Genomic DNA, 17,332 nt, shown 5'->3' on the forward strand with positions numbered 1-17,332 from the left:
CCTAGCGATACTCGTTTGATACAGTAACACAATAACGTCAACAATCCATAACAATTCCCTTTTAATTTCAAGTAGTTTAAGAAAGCTCTTGTGTGTATTAATTACTGAATATTTGCAATTGAACCAGGTGAATTTATTGGTTTTTACCAACAAGGGGATTTTGGCGGTGTGAAAAATAGGTTAACTGGTACCAATACTTAAATGATCTGTTATATACTCGTCTATTCACTAGAATTAATGCTAGCTTTTGTTTTTGGTTGAGCAAGCTCGTGAGTGTGACATACAGTTTATCAGGCAACTGAAGAAAGTAATGCCTTTCAAGCTGGGGTTTGTTTGATGTGGACATATCCCTAACACCAAGAGATTTGACCAGAAGCTTGTTTTTACACGTAAATAAATTAATCAGGGTGTTGTCACTGGCTACAGTCAGGGGTACAGCATATCAAAGCCAAATAGTTTTTCATGGGATCTTGCTTGTACTTGCCTTAAAAGCCGACACGGTAATTTGCATAACCATAACATTAGTAACCGATTCAAATCACAACCAGCCCTACTACCATTTCGTCTACCAGTTCCCGTCTTGTGACCCCTGCTACATAATGCCAAGGCGGGTACCCGAACAATACACTTGCAAAAATTTTCACTGCTACGGCAAAACCTTAAACAATGCAGTGTCGCGTGAGATCGATTTTCTTTGTCATAAAAATTTTTCACAATAGACTTTGATTAAATGTCGTATATTGTTTCTGACACAAAAATTTCAGACTTTGCGGCAAATTTTTACAAGGCCCCATTGTTCGGGGCAGGTCCCCTCCCAATCACAGGTCCAAGGAGTAAGCAAAAAAAAGATTTTTTCGAGATTCTTTGCATAATTAAAAAAAGATTTGACTAAAAAACCAAAGAAAAGTTTTTCTTGGGTGGCACTTTTTGTGTGACATTTTTTTTGTTTGCTTACAACAAAAAATCTAATTGAATGAAAACGGTTTTCTTTGCTTTGTGTCTGGTATGAAACATATAATCAAAGCCATTTCAGAGCAAAGCAACTAATTCTATTGCTGTCAGGAGGTGTCTACAACAATTCAATCTACAGATAACACGTTGAGTTTCAGTCAGAAATAATGTATTAATTATGAAATAAATAAATAAATAAATAACTAAAAAAGCTTTGAAACAAGAAGAATTAGAATGTTAAAAATATGCAAGAATTCTTATAATGCAGATGAAAAAAAAATAAGCAAACTGTTCCCCGTTTAAACAAACACAAAAAAAAATTTTTTTTTCATGCATGCAGTTACAAGAAAAAATCATTGATTAAAAAGTTTCCTGTAGAAACCATTTCACTGGCTTTACCAGTAAGAATACATCTCTTGTTCAAGATGTTGACAATGTCTTGGGAATATGAAGGACTGGCTGTCATTGGAGCGGCGCCATAGTCGTTTGATGATGCTAAGTTCAAATGATTTTGACGATAGTTAAATCGTTGGTTGATTTTAGGAATGTATAATGAAGATGCAGTAGTAGTAGGACTAGATGTAGCCGATGTAGATGTAGATGCAATTGGTGAGGTAGCAGTCTCGGTGGACTCTTCGTCATCATATGAAAAGTAATCATCAATGGTATATTCCTTTGAACTTCCAAAGTTGACATTTTTAAAGAATGGAACTGAATTGTTGGTACTATTTATAGGACTTATTGGTTCAGTTGAAATAGTCGTGGATTCACTGTGACTATTCAACAATGCAAAACTATCTTTGTATTGATTCATTCGAAGCTTTCTCGAGTAGTAATTTCGAATATTGTCTTGTAATATCTTGGTGAAGTTGACCGAAGCAATTTCATTGTGTTGTTCTTCTTCCTCTTCTTCCTCTTGTTCTTCCTCGGAAGAAGATGATTCTAATTCAACCAAGAAATCGTTATTTATACTCGTCAAGCTTAATAACTTTTCCACTGGATCGATCTTATCAGTAGGTTCTTCAATAATTTCAGATTGGGACAACTTCCTTCTTTTAAAAGATTGTTCTTCAGTATCTTGTTCTATTGGCTTGGTCATACCTTGAGCCTTTTCTGATAATGTTCTTGTACGACGAGACTTACGGACAGTTGAGTCAGACATTTAATGCAAAAAAATAGTAAAACAGGAAGTAGTGAAAAAAAATTTTTTGTTTATGTTTTAACACGGAGTGGTTGTGTAGTAATCAATGGTTATGAATGTAAGGGCAGCTAATCAGTTGATCTCGACCTTAATATGTTGAAGCAAAACCGAAAACTATAACCTGGAGCAAAGCTAGAGAAAGGGGGGAATTAGAAAAATTTTTCAAAATAACCGGAGGATTTTTACATACTTTTATAATCCCGTATAAGTTTTTTTTTTCCTATGTTTTAAAAAATATTTTTGTTTTTTTTGTGCTTAGTTAAGCCCAGATTTTAAAATTTTTTTTTCTAGCTCATACCAAATAAGTAAGCTGCTATACTGAAAAATTTTATTATTTTTTCATGCATAAGGATAAACAAATTTTATTTTTTAACATTACAAACAATAGACAAGGTAATGGAAAAAGAAATACATGCATGAAATTTTATCCATTATACCAGCATAATATTTTTTTTTTCTAGAAGCTAACAAAAAAATAAATTCCTCTCAATAACGGAATACCTTATAGTCATGACCATAATACATGACCCAGGATTAATTAGCTTCAACAACTCGTATGTTTTACTTTTCGTTCGGGTATCGGAATAAATGGAAACGAAATCAAACATGAGCGGCTGGTCATGGAGTAAATACGTCAAACCAATTACCTCGGCTTTTATGATTTTTGGTATTCTACTACGAATAATCGACAAAATAGCATATTTTGCCACTAGTTGGGAAAAAGTGTTTTCAGGATATCTAAAAAAATGTAAATAATAAATCCTGCACTTTTCTCATAACCCCCGTTTCATTCGGCTGGTATTTGTGGCTAGATTTGTATAGAAAGGTTACCTGGATATACGCCCAGATTATGAGGTTTAGTTGGGAATTGGTTTTTTTCAAGAACAATATTTTTTGTGGGATATATTTTTTTATGTTGGGATATATGCAAGATTATTTTATGTAGGCACTCCCGGATAAATACTTCCATTGTAAACATAAATACTGATGTAATGAATATTATGGACTGATTCTAAGATCGTAGTTCTTGCCCCGAGTGGAATCTAGCAGGTGAGAACTTGCATGAATGCATTAGTTACCAAACAAGAGGTGTCATGGGCAAAAGACAATTACATAGTTTATCTTATCAAAGTTGAAAATGTAACGATTCTCGTTTCATTTTGCACGCATAAACCCTACATGAAATCTAGGAATTAAATCACACTCTACACCCCCCCCACTCCAAATAAATTACGAGAGACAATAATAACCTTGTGCACAGTTCCAGATCTCAAATCGTCGATTTTAGCCCAAGAGGAGATTGGCGATCAGTTACATTTTTTCTGATTAAAATGAATGATGATTTTTTTTTTTCTCCCTCTGTATAGCAGTTTCTTTTAGGGGTGAACTAAAATGAAATTATCTGTGTGTTGTTGCCCAAGATTTTTTCTGGTTTTATCCCGTTACCTGTTTTTCCCCCTCTGTTTAAGCCTAGGTGCAACCCCTGAATTCAGCAAATCCTACCTTTCAAATTTACCGAAATGGAAATGTAAAATAATCCATTAGTAATGATCAAGGGAAATGCAACACTTGCTGGCAAAAAAAAAAAAAAAAACTAGGGTTAAACATATAAGGTTCATACAAGCAGTGGTAGACTTTCCGTATATACCTTTCAAGAATCACGAGATTCTAAGAACAGCTTACGCCCCAGATGTTTGAGTCGCCTCGTTGCTGCTTGTCGGGTGTTTTACAATAACAAGATTAAGAGCAAGCTCAAAGATCTCCAGATTCTTGGGTTTATCTGACTCGGGGCATAACTTGAAATTTCAATTGCGTAAATGTAATCATTTATTTACACCCCCTACCCTCCATAAGCCTAGCTAAGAAAATAACACCCCTCTATACTGAAAATACCCCCAAAGCAATTAATTTAATATCGGTAGTGTTTTTGCGGTGGGCCTTCCCCACAAAACTTTCTCGAATAAGAAGTGGAGGAGGGGTGAGTGTTGAGATTGTAACCCATGTCTAGATCTAAATAATGTGTAACTTTGTGAAATTAGTGCCGAATTTCAGGACTAATAGCTAAGCAACCCATTCTCCTCATTACTAAACTAAAAGTTTAACACGTTTATAATTCAAGATTGCCCAGCCATGCAATAAAGCTCAAGTGGAGTAAGCAGGTTTTGCAGAGGAATTTCAACCTGTCAAAATTTCAAAATTTCAAAAAATGACTTGTTAATCATGGAATTATGCATACACTGCTAAAATAACCTTTATTACAAGCATAAGTTACAATCGACAATTCGGTATAATTGCAAAGTATATTTTTAACGGTTTTAGACTTATTTTTTCCACTTGACTTTTATAATTGAAGAAAAAAAATTATGTGAAATTTTATGCCAAACCCCCTTATGATAAGGCTCGAACAATACAGGCACCAGATCCTGTATCGAGCTAAAACACAAAGCTAAACAAACGGATTCCCGATCGAACAAATCTCAGGTTCTTGTTTGGGAAACGTGGATATTGTTTATGGAAAGAGCACGAACAAAATATTTACGTATAGAACATGAAACAATATGATGGCGAACAATGGGAGTTATCCCCCCACGAGATAGGGTCATATTTCCATACGCTACAACCTCGTTAATCTGAAATTCTAATATACACACATGGTTTCAGTTTCAGATATCCGGACGGTAATCCGAATTTGCAGCCAGATTACAAATGTGAATTAATGCAAATTGACGCAGACGGCGCTATTACACTCATACTAGTCTAGGCGTAGACGGACCACCGTGGGTGAGCCTTATACTTGTTCCGATAACTAGACGAAAACCATGTTGTATATTGTTCAAGACTGTTACACATTCCTATGCGCTAACAGGTCTCATGTATAGACGACGACGACGACGACGACGACAGCGCCACTATAAACAAGCTACACGATAGTCTGATTAAGCATTTATTACAGTTACACTATTCATTCTCCATAGCACTCTTGATAACACCAATAATCGCACTACTTTGAATCTTATCATTACCACCTTTGGAAATTCCATATTCGATATCACTCAACCCCTTCAATATTCCAACCCTTGTCTTATTATTCAATTTGTAATTATTCAAAATATCAACAAACCCCGCAATCAAATCAATCAATGCTAACCCTTTGGTTGTTTTGAATTTATTTATAGTGATGTATGCGGTAGTCCAATCGTCTTTGAGAATCGAGTCCAATACCGTTTCGATATCTTGCGGATGGGGTGCACCAATACATTCATAGATCATATCCAAGTCTATCGATCCTGCGGTTGCTGCCTTGCACGCTTGCAACACATTCAATGCTCGTCTCATATCACCTTTCGAGAGTTGAACAAGCGCATCCACAGCCTTTGCATCTATGTCCACCTGCTCTTTTGTAATGACCACTTTGATTCTTTCTCTGATTGCCTCAGTGTCAATGGGATGGAATCTGAATCGCGTACATCTCGAAATCAACGCTGGGTTTAGCTTATGTGAATAGTTAGCCAAGATACAGAAACGACAGTTCTTGGTGAACTTCTCAATGATACGTCTTAACGAGTTCTGAGCTGCATTAGTCATGGCGTCAGCTTCGTCCAAGATGATCAACTTGAAGCTGTTTCCCTGGTTGAATATCTGTCTTGTGCTGGCAAAGTTCTTGATTTGGTTACGAACAACGTCGATGCCTCGATCGTCGGATGCGTTCAATTCAAGCACCATGTTCTTGTAGTTTTTTCCGTAGATCTCCCGGGCAACAGCAATAATGGTCGATGTCTTTCCTGTTCCTGGTGGGCCGTAGAACAACAAATGGGGTAATTTCCCCGTTTGGATGAACTTGTGAACGGTGGTGATGATTTCCTGCTGGCCATAGATGTCGTCAAGAGATTCTGGACGATACTTTTCAATCCTGCATGTGTTAGCATGATATTACTAGAAACTATACTATACTGATTACATACCATGGTAATGTGTCTGACATGATTAGGAGGAAGGTTGTAACTGGTTAAGGAGTAAGTTTGATATTTCCAGACGCGTAAATTTTTTTTTTTTTATTCTATTTTTTTTTTTCACGACCCTTCCCCCTCCACCCCCCCAAACACCCCCTAAATTACACTATATGAACCAAGCAACAATACCAACAAAACCCCATAATTAAGCACCAACTTGAAAGCTCGACTGCTCTGAATAGCAACGACTTTACCCACATAGTTACAACTGGGCCATTGTTCATTGCCCTCGCCAGTATCAACATCCCAGAAATAACTCATGGGTAATTTGGTAGGACACAAGAAACCAAAATCACTAGGACAATCACGAACAATGGCATAACAGGTGTTGACACAGGGCAACACCTCAAAGTATGTCTTATTAGGCACGACTACGTCATTTATGAATGCATTTCGTCCGTCGTTTGGTTCGCGGAGTTGATACCCTGTGATATTCTTGGTTGAGCATCGCGGGATCATCACCGCACATAGCCAGTCTTTATAAGCGTTGGCGCAATCATTGCATGTTTTCATATTAGAAAAGACCGAGTCTGGTTTAGCATCACAGGGGATTTGTTGAAGCGCCTTGCTGAAATTCGTGTAAAGATTCTCAGTGTAGTTATCGTAGAGTTGTTTGGTGATGTTAACCAGAGGGTCACCCTGGGGTCGAGGAACACTGTATGCCACCTGGGTGCAAAACTCCAACCCGTAAATCAACTGACACGCATCGTTCTCCATCGTTTCAAACGTAAACGGATGAAACACGACCCCTCCAGTAGTCGCACCAATCGACCCGGCCACGACATAGCCAATATATCTTGTCGATGCATTCAACCCAGTAACCACAAACTGCTGTCTTGTCCCGTCTAAAGAATTCGTAAAACTGGTAGCAATAGAGTCGGGTCCAATTAACGCTGGTCCGTTCCTAATGGCACACCAACTGTTATTCAACCCCGTGAAATAATCTTTCATACCGTACGAGTAAACATACAACGAATACGGCATGGTCTTGTCACGGCGGTACTGCTCCAGGATCGACAAGTTACCAGTCACGACAATGGCGCTAGTATCGTCCGTGTCCAACACTTTAACCCATTCTCTGTCATCCCACTGAAACACCAAGTCGTTTTGCGACACCCCGATCTGGTATGTCCAACTGGCACTACTGTTGGTATTTTCAGGTGCTCGCACGGCAATGTATAACACCGTGGGTGGCTGGTATCCTTCCGTAGTCTGCACTTGCCCAATGGGCAAGTCGGCTAATGCCTGCATGTATCCATCGCTGAACAAGCTCATTTGTCCGTATTCGTTATCTTCAAACATACTTGAGTTGAATGAGTAGTACACGGCCAAACTAGTGTCGTTTTCTGGGATCCCTGCTGGTTGGGTGCATATGTTCCCCGTGATAAAGACTAACAATTCGTAGAACTCACCGAGTCCGGATGTGGTGTTGACATCGAAGGAGTAGTACTTGACATCGGACTGGACTATGGTGTCTATTATAGGAGTGAATTCTTGAAGACCAGTGGACTTGTTGTTTGAAGTTATTCGTTGAGCCAAGTCAAAATCAGATAGTGTGTCATTATCTATTTGAATAATCGAAAATACTGGTTGGAAGCAACCTAGTAGGAGTAGAAGTAGTAGCAGTAGATTGATCATGCTTACTTAACAAGAACAATCCGCTGATGGATCAATAAGATTACGGTTATTCACCTTTGTGTTGCGCAAAAACTAAAAAAAAAAAAATAATAATAATTAACAATAACTTACGGTAAATCCATATTGATTAATATATTGTATAATTCTATATCTATGTAAACAACGATTTCCAAAATCCCTTCTTCTTACTCTTCTTGGTTTTCTCAGTAACCAACATGTCCTCCAGTTGGCTCAATTTAAGTTCACCAGGGTGAGACTTTCTCGGTTCCAATTTGGGTCGTGCACTCGTAACCTCATGACTTCTGATCTTACCCAAGTTCTTCTTGTTGATTACATTCGGCTTCACGTCATCAGCAAACTTCAACGAGGTGGCTCTTGGCTTCAAGTACTGAGCATCATCTTGCAATTTGTTCTTCTTAAGTTGCTCTTTGACCTCCTTGAAACTCAACTTGGGTGTGGTGTCCTCAACAGGACCCAACAATGATTTGGTTCGGAATGGTACAACTCCAAATGAGTTTGATCCAGTGATGGCTCGTGCTAGTTTCGACCCATTGCCACGGAAGTCAGGACTCACATCAACGATATCCGAACACAAACTGGACGACTTGTCGGAAATAATCTTGGCTAAATTGGCATAGTAGTTGGCCGAAACGGGGAGTTCTCTGGCTTGATCAAGCTCACTTTCCACGTCACGCTTATAATTAATGTAAAGATTGGAGATCTCATCGTATGAACTGTAACTACCGGCACTTGACTGGTCAGTTTGGTCGTTCTGACTACTTGGATCACCACTACTGCCACAGGAGTTGATCGAACTGTCATCACCGACACTCTCTTCAAGCTTGGGTGATAATGCATGGTGTGGTTCCTCGGGAATGGCATCCACGAATCTCAGCTGTAATTCCAATTCAAATTGCGACATGTTGACTGCAGGGACGACAATTACGGGCAACGGGAAGTTCTTAACCAATCGGTCAGTCAATTTCGACGAAGTCCACGATTTCAAGGGTGCCCCAGTCTTAATATTGGGTTTAGTACCAGTACACACCAAATTAGGTTCATACAACCGATACAAGTCCTTCAACACCTCCTTGGTTTTCCCAGCCACAATCTCCACCACGACTTTAGCAATCACTTTGGGGTCAATTATCGTCAAGACGTAATCCATAATGTCCAGGGCAATGTTTCGAATGTTGTGAGGCACCGTACGTTGACGCACACGCATTAACGGTGCGGTGGTACTGCCAAATTTGGGTGGGGAAGTGAATGTGGATCCTTTGCGGCCCCTCTTTCTTCTCCGTTCGAGAATATCGGCATTCACGGAAGATACAATGATCACTTTGTCTCCATTCTCTATAAACTTGGTCAAGATCCAGTCGAGGGCAACCCAGGTGTGTCTTCTTCCACTAACATACACAAGGATGGATCTGTTGGGCAACTTCGGAAGGAATGGAAGCTTACCCTTGTATAACGCTTCATAGAGCACATGTTGACGGGAAATGGAGCAACATTTCCGTTGGGTGATCGGCTGGGACGGATACTCGATGAATCCGCCGGGCACTCCATCCACAGCATCAAACACTCCACTGATGCTTGAACTTCCCACTAGGTTTTCAGGACTGCTATTTCTTCGTGTGGGCGATGCCAAGGGGGAGGTACCTCCGCCGGGAGAAGGAGATCGCAACGAGTCACGGCCTCTGGTCGATGAGTAGTAGTAATTGTTGGAGTAACCCTTGACGTTCTTCCCCTTGGCATTGTGCAATCGGAACAAATCCCAGCCTAGATCGTCATTCCATTCCGGTTCATCATCAGTGTCACATCTGAGGTTTATATCGTCGAAGGATACGGAGTTGTGAAAGAATTTGCTAGGTGGTTCTTCTTGCTCAAGTATGGGAAACTTGATATACTTGTAATCATCTGATTGTCTGTGTTTTAAATAGTCTAGTAAGTCGTCGTCATCGTCATCATTGTCATCATCTGAATTGACTTCATCGTCAGAATCGGTCCTTGCCCGATTCAATTTTGTTGGTCGTTTGGAACTTTGCTTGAGGGTGATTAGTTCTGAGTCACTGTGGGTCTGCACGAGATGATGCGGGAGTGATTCTGCTTTTAGTTCATCCACGGGTGTGTTTTTGCCAGATGCTCCAGAAAGGACGATGATGGGAGGCACGGGGGGTACTCGAGATGAGCCATTGGGGGTGGATTCCACATTGCTAGTTGTGGGAGATAAGGAAGGCGAGTCGGTGCCGCCGCCGTTGCTAGTAAGTGAAGGCATATTATGGTTTTAAATAGATTAGATTAAGGTTGAAACGTCTATGATGAGTGCTATGTAGCAATGTCTAATGTTGTATGAAGTAAAACTGGGTCTAATATTGTGTTATCTAGTGGATTCGGCTTAGAAAAGTGTTGCCAAAATTAAAGATTGTGAGATTTTTCGTTGGTTGTTGATCTTTCTTTTTTTTTTTTTTTTTTTTTTTGGCAATGGTGTTGCCTGGAAGTGACCCAATTTAAGCAATGTTTTGATTGATATACGGCGCTTTACTATAATAGTATAATCTAGTGTTATGTAGAGTTATGATATCATCTAGATAACCTAGAAAAAGGAACAGATTACGTTGACTTGTTTGCAAAGTGTTGTGTTGGAAGTAAGTATATGTTATACAGCCAATACTGTGGCTTGTCACAATAGGATAGAGATGACTTGTCATTTTACTACCGATGATAAATAAGGTTGTAAAAGTATCATTATAACCCACTGTGCATAATTAAGCTGAATAAAGATTAAAAGCACAAGGTCTTAAAAGTCTATTTTTCCATCAACCCGTAGGAACAATATATTGGTAACACAACGAAGGCTGAACCTTGGAGGGAGGACTATTGTCTATATATCGTGTAGATTATCCTTGTTTTCAAAACACGGAGTTGGTGGGTGGACATTGATTGTGTTTTTTGTTGAATGGCTACATGAAACACGAGGCGGGGGCTTACTTTAAATCTGGAACACTTCCGTTATCTTGCTATGTGGAGTAGCAGTAGTATGTCCTTGCTTAGCATTATGTCAGGGGCAGTTGTTGCATAGCAGACATTAACAAATACAAATAGTTGACAAACCAAGCAACAGCAATTTGTCGAATGACTAAAAACTTTGTTGCACAAGACCTGAGACATATAAGAATATGCCCAGAAATGGAATGTTGTCAATTTGAAAAATCCTTCGGTCTTGGCAAACATCTTCTCGAACGAATCTATTTATTAACTGTTAGTAAACAACCGACTACTTCGTCATGACACCAGACCAGTTGTACATGCTTACCAGTGTTACAAAGTTAAACCATGCATGAAATTATACTTTAGCCCTGGGCAAGGTTTAGCCAATCAAATTCCCGATAAATCAGGAGTAGATTTGCTGAGTACAGATCTAGAACTCTAGGTTTTACCTAGTCTAGCTATATAACTAGTTAGCTACAAACACCGATAGTGTTTCGTCAAACTAACGGCTATCCAAACAATAACACAAACGTGGAAAAAAAGCCCCCCCCCGCCCCTTTATGAAATAATCAGATGGAACACTGCCCATGCTTAACATAACTGAGTCAAACCCCACCCCACCCCCCTCTCCTCCATCGTAAAACACCTGGTTACTGAAGAGGCTTCTTCTTCTTCGTCTTCTTCTTCATGTTCTTCAAACAGGCCATTCTGTTCCCATCGTATACGGCATTTTAGTGTCGGAAACGTCCCAACATTTTCAGCTCGTACAACAAAAAATTATAAACGTGATTTTCAGTAATCACATCACCAGTCAGCAGAAAATAGACAGCCAAAATTCACTAGTCTTCTATTCTTAGTTTAGCACCAGCAAGCATGGCCAGTACTACCCGTATAGATACGTATATAACACGGCCGCCGCACACAAAGTCGGAAACATGGACGTGTCCGTACGATCCGATCGACCATAATAAAGTCCTCATGTCGTCATACCTCGACAAGAAATCGACTATGGGGCAATGGAAGAAGAAATGGGTGGTGTTGAGGGAATGTCAATTCAGCTACTACAAGGACGCCACGGAATATAAACCTCGTAGAGTGATACCCCGGATAAAGATCCTCAGTTACAATGTGATACCCGACGGGAAACGCAACCATTTTGCGATATACACCAATGACAAAGTGTTGCATTTCAAGTGTGACGATGAGAAAGTGTACAACGACTGGATTACGGCATTGGAGTTGTATTTTCAGGACCAGGATGGACAAGAGGCGCTACTGGCTGGCGTGGCCACTATGGATGTGCATGATGATGCCGATGTAGATCTGGAAGGAGAGGAGATTGAAGAGGTGCCAGGGTCAGATGAACGGGAACAGTCGCCGCATATACCGGTGCATTCCATCAAAAATAAACACAAAAAGAAACCGAGTGAAATGAGGATTAGTGATAACGTAGTCAGTGGTGGTGGTGGTGTCACTGCTGATGAGTTTAGTTCTGACATGACGGAGGCAACCCCAGGTCTATCGCCACTGTTGACACACAAACCTATTGTTCCCATGGATACATTTACAAGATTAGACACTCCGAAAGAGACTGAAGAACACAATAAACCCGAAAAACCCCCAAAACAAGCCAAACCACTCACACCAAAGGACACACAGAACGAGGAATACATTATAGAAAAAGGACCACTCCAAGTGCTCAAACGCAAGTACAACCATCAATGGAAGACGTACTATCTCATACTCACCACACACAATCTTTCATTTTACAAACACGACCTGCCGCACAGTCGACCCCGGAAGTCATTCAGCATTGATGAAATATGTGATGTGATTGAACTACAACGCGATCCTAGTAGTGCAGGTGCAACAGTGGCCCATGACACTTGGTGGTACTTGCTTATAATAACGCCACTAAAACGCATTCGAGTGCGTTGTAATAACGAAGAGGAAATGATGAGATGGTTCAGTGCACTAAAGGCGATTTGTATCCGGACTAGGAAACGAGACAATAGTTTATGAAGTTTATGTTTATAGTAGTAGTTAAAAATTTACGAAACCTTGTCAGTATTTTTTTTTTCCGGTCCAGCAGACAGACAGACAGACAGACAAACAGGCAGACAAACAGTAAATTGTCTGTCTAGTTTGCAAACAACGATGTTGCGACAGATTGCCCAGACACAAAGTTGTAAAGACAGACTAGCGTTTCTGAATGTAGCGGAATCTAGTACTACCAAGCCAACATCCCCTTATGATGTGCCATTCCAGTATGGCTCTTCGTGGTCACACCTTGCCAAAACGCTAAAATCAATTGACTTTAATCGTCTTCGACAGAAGGGACTTGACATCAATGATCCGATATGGCATTACCTCCTGACTATAGTAAACGAAAATATTGAGTTCTTTGCTCTAAATTTGAATACGTTTACACCTCGTGAGTTGTTGCGGGAGTGCATTCCCGCTACAACCTCTAGTAAGGAGGAGTTTGTGGATATGGTTCATCGACGGGTGAAAGGTGACGAGTCGATGGTTTTACTTGCATTCTGTTTTCTATTCGACGAGACTGGTGAAGGATCTGTCTATGACACCGTCATGAAGTTGGGAAGCACTGAACGTTCATCCGAGCCTTCACTCGAATTGACTGTAAGTCCAGAACCAGAGAAACTGGACGAGATAAGAGAGTTGCTTTACCCTTTATTCTTGCCGGCTGAGATTGAAAGTGAATCTGACAATGAGAGTATGAACTTGTCTGAGAAGAGTAGCGAAGAACTGGAATACGAAACTGACAAAACGGGGGAGGAAAACGCACGTGAAGACGAAGAAGAAGAAGAAGAGGAGGAGGAAGAAGAAGTACAAGCAGAGATACACGAAGAGTCAGAGGTAATATCACCAGAAGTAGTCTTGGATGAGGATCAACAATATTTTCAAGATACCGTGGAAGATCTCATGAAAGATTTACAAATGTTGGCCGTGGCTGAAAAGAAAACCGTGAAGGTACCACCTATTGCTAGCAAGACTCCTATCCCTGTAAATAGACAACGTAAACCCTTCAATGGACAATCTACACATTCAATGACTCTTGGTGGCTCTACCGAGCACAACGGACAATCACCAAAACCAGCACAAGCACAACTCATGAAACCCAAAAAGAAAACCAAGAAAAAGAAAAAGAAAAAGGACAAACAATTACAAGACCTACTCCAAAAAGGAAGATCACCCGATCCACTTTCCCTCCCTGAAGTCGATGATCAAATCGTCCAAACCATGTCGGAAGCCCCTTCTGAGCTTGAAGAAGGAACGAGTTCATCAACTACTTCCGAACGCGAACCCACTTTGGAAGAGGACGAGTATTCACAGTTTGTGTATGATGAATTTGACAATGATGCCGAATTTATTGCTTTAGTGGAGGAGTTATCAGGCTTATTCCCAACATTTGCCAAGACTGATTTGAAGTTCCGCGTCAAGTTGGCTGATGACATTGAGAAACTTCTCGATGAGTTGTTTATTGAGATGGAATCACAGGAGTTGAAGGCGCAATATGAGAATGAATCCCTGGTTGAACCACAATATGATGATGGCGTTTATGAGATCCACGATATATTTCCCAATATTTCCCTTGATATCATTGATCAAAAATTACAAGAATATAATAATGACAAAGAGTTAACCGTGATCCACTTGATTAGTCCAGGTGAGCATGAGTTACAACCGGTGAAACAAGCCACTCAGCAGGCCAGCAACGAATGGTTTACTATGGATGCCAATGTGCACAAGATCCAGGAATTCATTGGTGAAAACACCGTCGACGAGGCAGACATTATCCATCATGTAAGATTAGGCAATGGACAATACCATGATGCATTGATTGGGGTGATTATGAATTGTCGTCCTATGGTCAACAAGAAAGTGTATCCCAGAGGCGGAGGCGGACGCGTTCAACGTGGAGGTGGCGAGAAAAGGAATAAGCCAAGAGCAGTAATAACGAGGGTTAAGAGCACATATAAGTACAACCCTCAGTCTGACGAAGCCAAGGAGTTCTGGACGTTATACGATAGCAATCCCCAATTCCACAACATCGATAGGCAAATCTTGATTAATGCGCTTGAGTTTTTCGAAGGGGAAGTATACAAGGCAGTTGCATTGGCCACTGAGTTAATCAGCCATCCACAGTATAATCGTAAACCGAAGATTACGTCATCAGCGCGTCATCAACGGCAAAGCAACGACCCGTATTTGGCCGTGTCCCAGAAATTCACCAACTACCAAAGGGTCAAAGCTGAAGCTACCACCTCGGAAAAAGACCAGTTTAGAAAGTATCTCGAAAGCAGTGTGGTTGATTTGCACATGCTTAGACTTACGCAGGCCATGACGCTCACCAAAATGGTGTTGAATCATTGGTGGGAAGAGGAAATGAGGTATCGGGAGCAAGACGGGAACCTTGGCAGGTTTGGGCATTTGGCGGGGACTGGAGCGGTCACGTTGATTACGGGGAGGGGTATACATTCTGTCGGAGGTGTTTCTGTCATTAGACGATTTGTTAAACAGTATTTGACCAAGAATGATTACGTTTTCGAGGAGCATCTGGGGAAGTTCGAGGTTAAGGGGAAGAGAGGAACACATAGATAGACACTCGGTGCCGGGGAGCGGAATCAGACTGAAGCAGACTGAAGCAGATTGAATCAGATTGAATCAGATAGTAGTGCCACTGCAAGTGTGATTGATTGCCGGTTCGGACACTACGCTGCACACCCTGCAAGTAAGTACAGTGCAAGTGGTGAAACTGTGCTACTGTTTAACAAAGGAATTTCCGAGACAGGTGAAACAGAGCGTGATTTTATGCAAGACTAAGAGATAGTAATAGTAGTAATAGTAGTAATAGTAGTACAAAGTAATGACAAAAAAATAAGCTGGAACAAGAAACAATCTTTGTAGATCCAACGAAGATTTAAACCTACGAGTGTATCTGTACGGTTGTTGTTCGTAAACAAAGGAGTATCCGGCAATAGTTGAGTCAATTGCGCGTCGACATTGTTTAAAACAACAACAAAGTTAAATTCTAACCAGGCGTGGTAGCCACATTAACCCTCCCCAAGAAAAAGGATAAACTTTTTAGCGAAATAACTCAGCCAGACGCAAGATTTGCTACAATGGGGGGGGGAGGTCTACGGGTACTTATGTTACAGAAGTTTATCGGCCACTGCCTTGTGAATGCATTGAGGGAATGGAATTGAATTAGCCACTGGCATGAAATGAATGACAATTGGCGGGAACTTTTTTGTTTAGACAAAAAAAAAAAATAACAACAAATCTACTGACAATTTTCTGGCAACGACATTCTTTAGCGCGACAAATAATAAAGTTTTTCTTAGGGCGCTATTGTTTCAAGCTATCCAGACAAAATTTAATATTTTATTTTTTTTTTTGTTCTCTGTCTGGATTTTTTTTTTTAAAAAAACAACAAACCTAAAAAAGGTTGAGGATAGTCAAACCCGACATTTTTTCTTTTAGAAAACGTTCCCTTAATCAACGACACTAAAACGGTTGGTTACTAAAAAACATACGGTATTAGTTACCAGGCTGACTTAGTTAATTGACATAACTGAATACGGGAAAAGACAGACATCCACATTAAACTTCAGTGACATCACAACTTTGGGCAGGTTGAAGAAAAAGAAGAACCGAAAGAAAAAAAAAAATAAAATAAATAAATATACAAGAAAAATTAAAATTTTATTTAATCTCCAAAAAAAAAAATTGTCTTCAGCGCACAGTTACCCAAACGCATGGTCAAGACATAACGCATACCCCGTCCCAGACCATTTGCTATTGAACTTTAAACGATAAATCAGACACTCACACTCTTTTAACATACTACACTTTACAAAACTGCCAGTCACGCACAGCTTACAATAGATTAATACGCTTACTATGGAGGAGACTATCCCGCCCGCCACAAGCACTGCTACTGCCGCTTCATATCAATTGTCGGAACATATAACTATCGATAAACCCGCGGTTGCTACGAGTCCGCCTCCGATGAAGTTGGGATCTCCTATACATGAACGTATAAAGTTGTTTGAAGAGCAAGCCAAGGACCAGGTGCCACGACCATTGTCGAGAGATAGGAGTATTTCGTCCATCAAGGAGAATCAATTAAAGTTGTCCAACGAAACATCGCCGTTGAGCGAGGTAACCACCAGGAAAGAGGACGCAACCAACGAGGAGGAACCAGCCAGAGGAGAGGATTTAAACGATGAATCAAGCAAGGAAGTTAAAGAGGATGTCAAGCAAGAACAGACAAAAGGGCAAGTTGAACCGGAGCAAGTTGAGCCAGAGCAAGTTGAGCCAGAGCAAGTTGAGCCAGAGCAAGTTGAACCAGAACAAGTGCCCCAAGTCCACGCTGAGCAAGTGCAACAGGAGGAAGAAGTAGTACGAAAACCAGTTCCTCAACAGGAAGAAAAAGAAGAACAAGAAGAGGAGGAGGACGAGGAGCATGAAGTCACAGCAAGCACACCCATCAAAGGCATGCCAACACGTTTACCAG

General features: G+C 40.5%; 6 protein-coding genes across 6 annotated transcripts; 2 read left to right on the forward strand and 4 right to left on the reverse strand. All coding sequences in view use genetic code 12, as the record gives it.

The window, feature by feature from the left end:
- Positions 1 to 1,106: 1,106 nt before the first annotated feature.
- Positions 1,107 to 2,284, reverse strand: SPAPADRAFT_61270 (uncharacterized protein; the record flags this gene model as incomplete). The annotated part of the gene is made up of 1 exon (XM_007375398.1): positions 1,107 to 2,284. One exon carries the CDS (start codon positions 2,111 to 2,113, stop codon positions 1,292 to 1,294), a length of 822 nt encoding a protein of 273 aa, XP_007375460.1.
- A 2,826-nt stretch (positions 2,285 to 5,110) lies between these two features.
- Positions 5,111 to 6,134, reverse strand: RFC3 (replication factor C subunit 3; the record flags this gene model as incomplete). The annotated part of the gene is made up of 2 exons (XM_007375399.1): positions 5,111 to 6,062; positions 6,115 to 6,134. 2 exons carry the CDS (start codon positions 6,132 to 6,134, stop codon positions 5,111 to 5,113), a joined length of 972 nt encoding a protein of 323 aa, XP_007375461.1.
- Positions 6,135 to 6,258: 124 nt separating this feature from the next.
- MID1 (Mid1p) lies at positions 6,259 to 7,800 on the reverse strand (the record flags this gene model as incomplete). The annotated part of the gene is made up of 1 exon (XM_007375400.1): positions 6,259 to 7,800. The coding sequence occupies one exon, from the start codon at positions 7,798 to 7,800 to the stop codon at positions 6,259 to 6,261; it is 1,542 nt and encodes a 513-aa protein (XP_007375462.1).
- A 107-nt stretch (positions 7,801 to 7,907) lies between these two features.
- Positions 7,908 to 10,197, reverse strand: SPAPADRAFT_152768 (uncharacterized protein; the record flags this gene model as incomplete). Its single annotated transcript, XM_007375401.1, has 1 exon — positions 7,908 to 10,197. One exon carries the CDS (start codon positions 10,073 to 10,075, stop codon positions 7,952 to 7,954), a length of 2,124 nt encoding a protein of 707 aa, XP_007375463.1.
- Positions 10,198 to 11,629: 1,432 nt separating this feature from the next.
- SPAPADRAFT_61272 (uncharacterized protein) lies at positions 11,630 to 12,857 on the forward strand (the record flags this gene model as incomplete). Its single annotated transcript, XM_007375402.1, has 1 exon — positions 11,630 to 12,857. The coding sequence occupies one exon, from the start codon at positions 11,662 to 11,664 to the stop codon at positions 12,808 to 12,810; it is 1,149 nt and encodes a 382-aa protein (XP_007375464.1).
- Positions 12,858 to 14,582: 1,725 nt separating this feature from the next.
- On the forward strand, positions 14,583 to 15,697 carry SPAPADRAFT_61273 (uncharacterized protein; the record flags this gene model as incomplete). Its single annotated transcript, XM_007375403.1, has 1 exon — positions 14,583 to 15,697. The coding sequence occupies one exon, from the start codon at positions 14,665 to 14,667 to the stop codon at positions 15,412 to 15,414; it is 750 nt and encodes a 249-aa protein (XP_007375465.1).
- Positions 15,698 to 17,332: the final 1,635 nt, after the last annotated feature.

This window comes from Spathaspora passalidarum (assembly GCF_000223485.1).
Source record: "Spathaspora passalidarum NRRL Y-27907 unplaced genomic scaffold SPAPAscaffold_4, whole genome shotgun sequence".
NCBI classification, from domain to species: Eukaryota; Fungi; Ascomycota; class Pichiomycetes; order Serinales; family Debaryomycetaceae; genus Spathaspora; species Spathaspora passalidarum.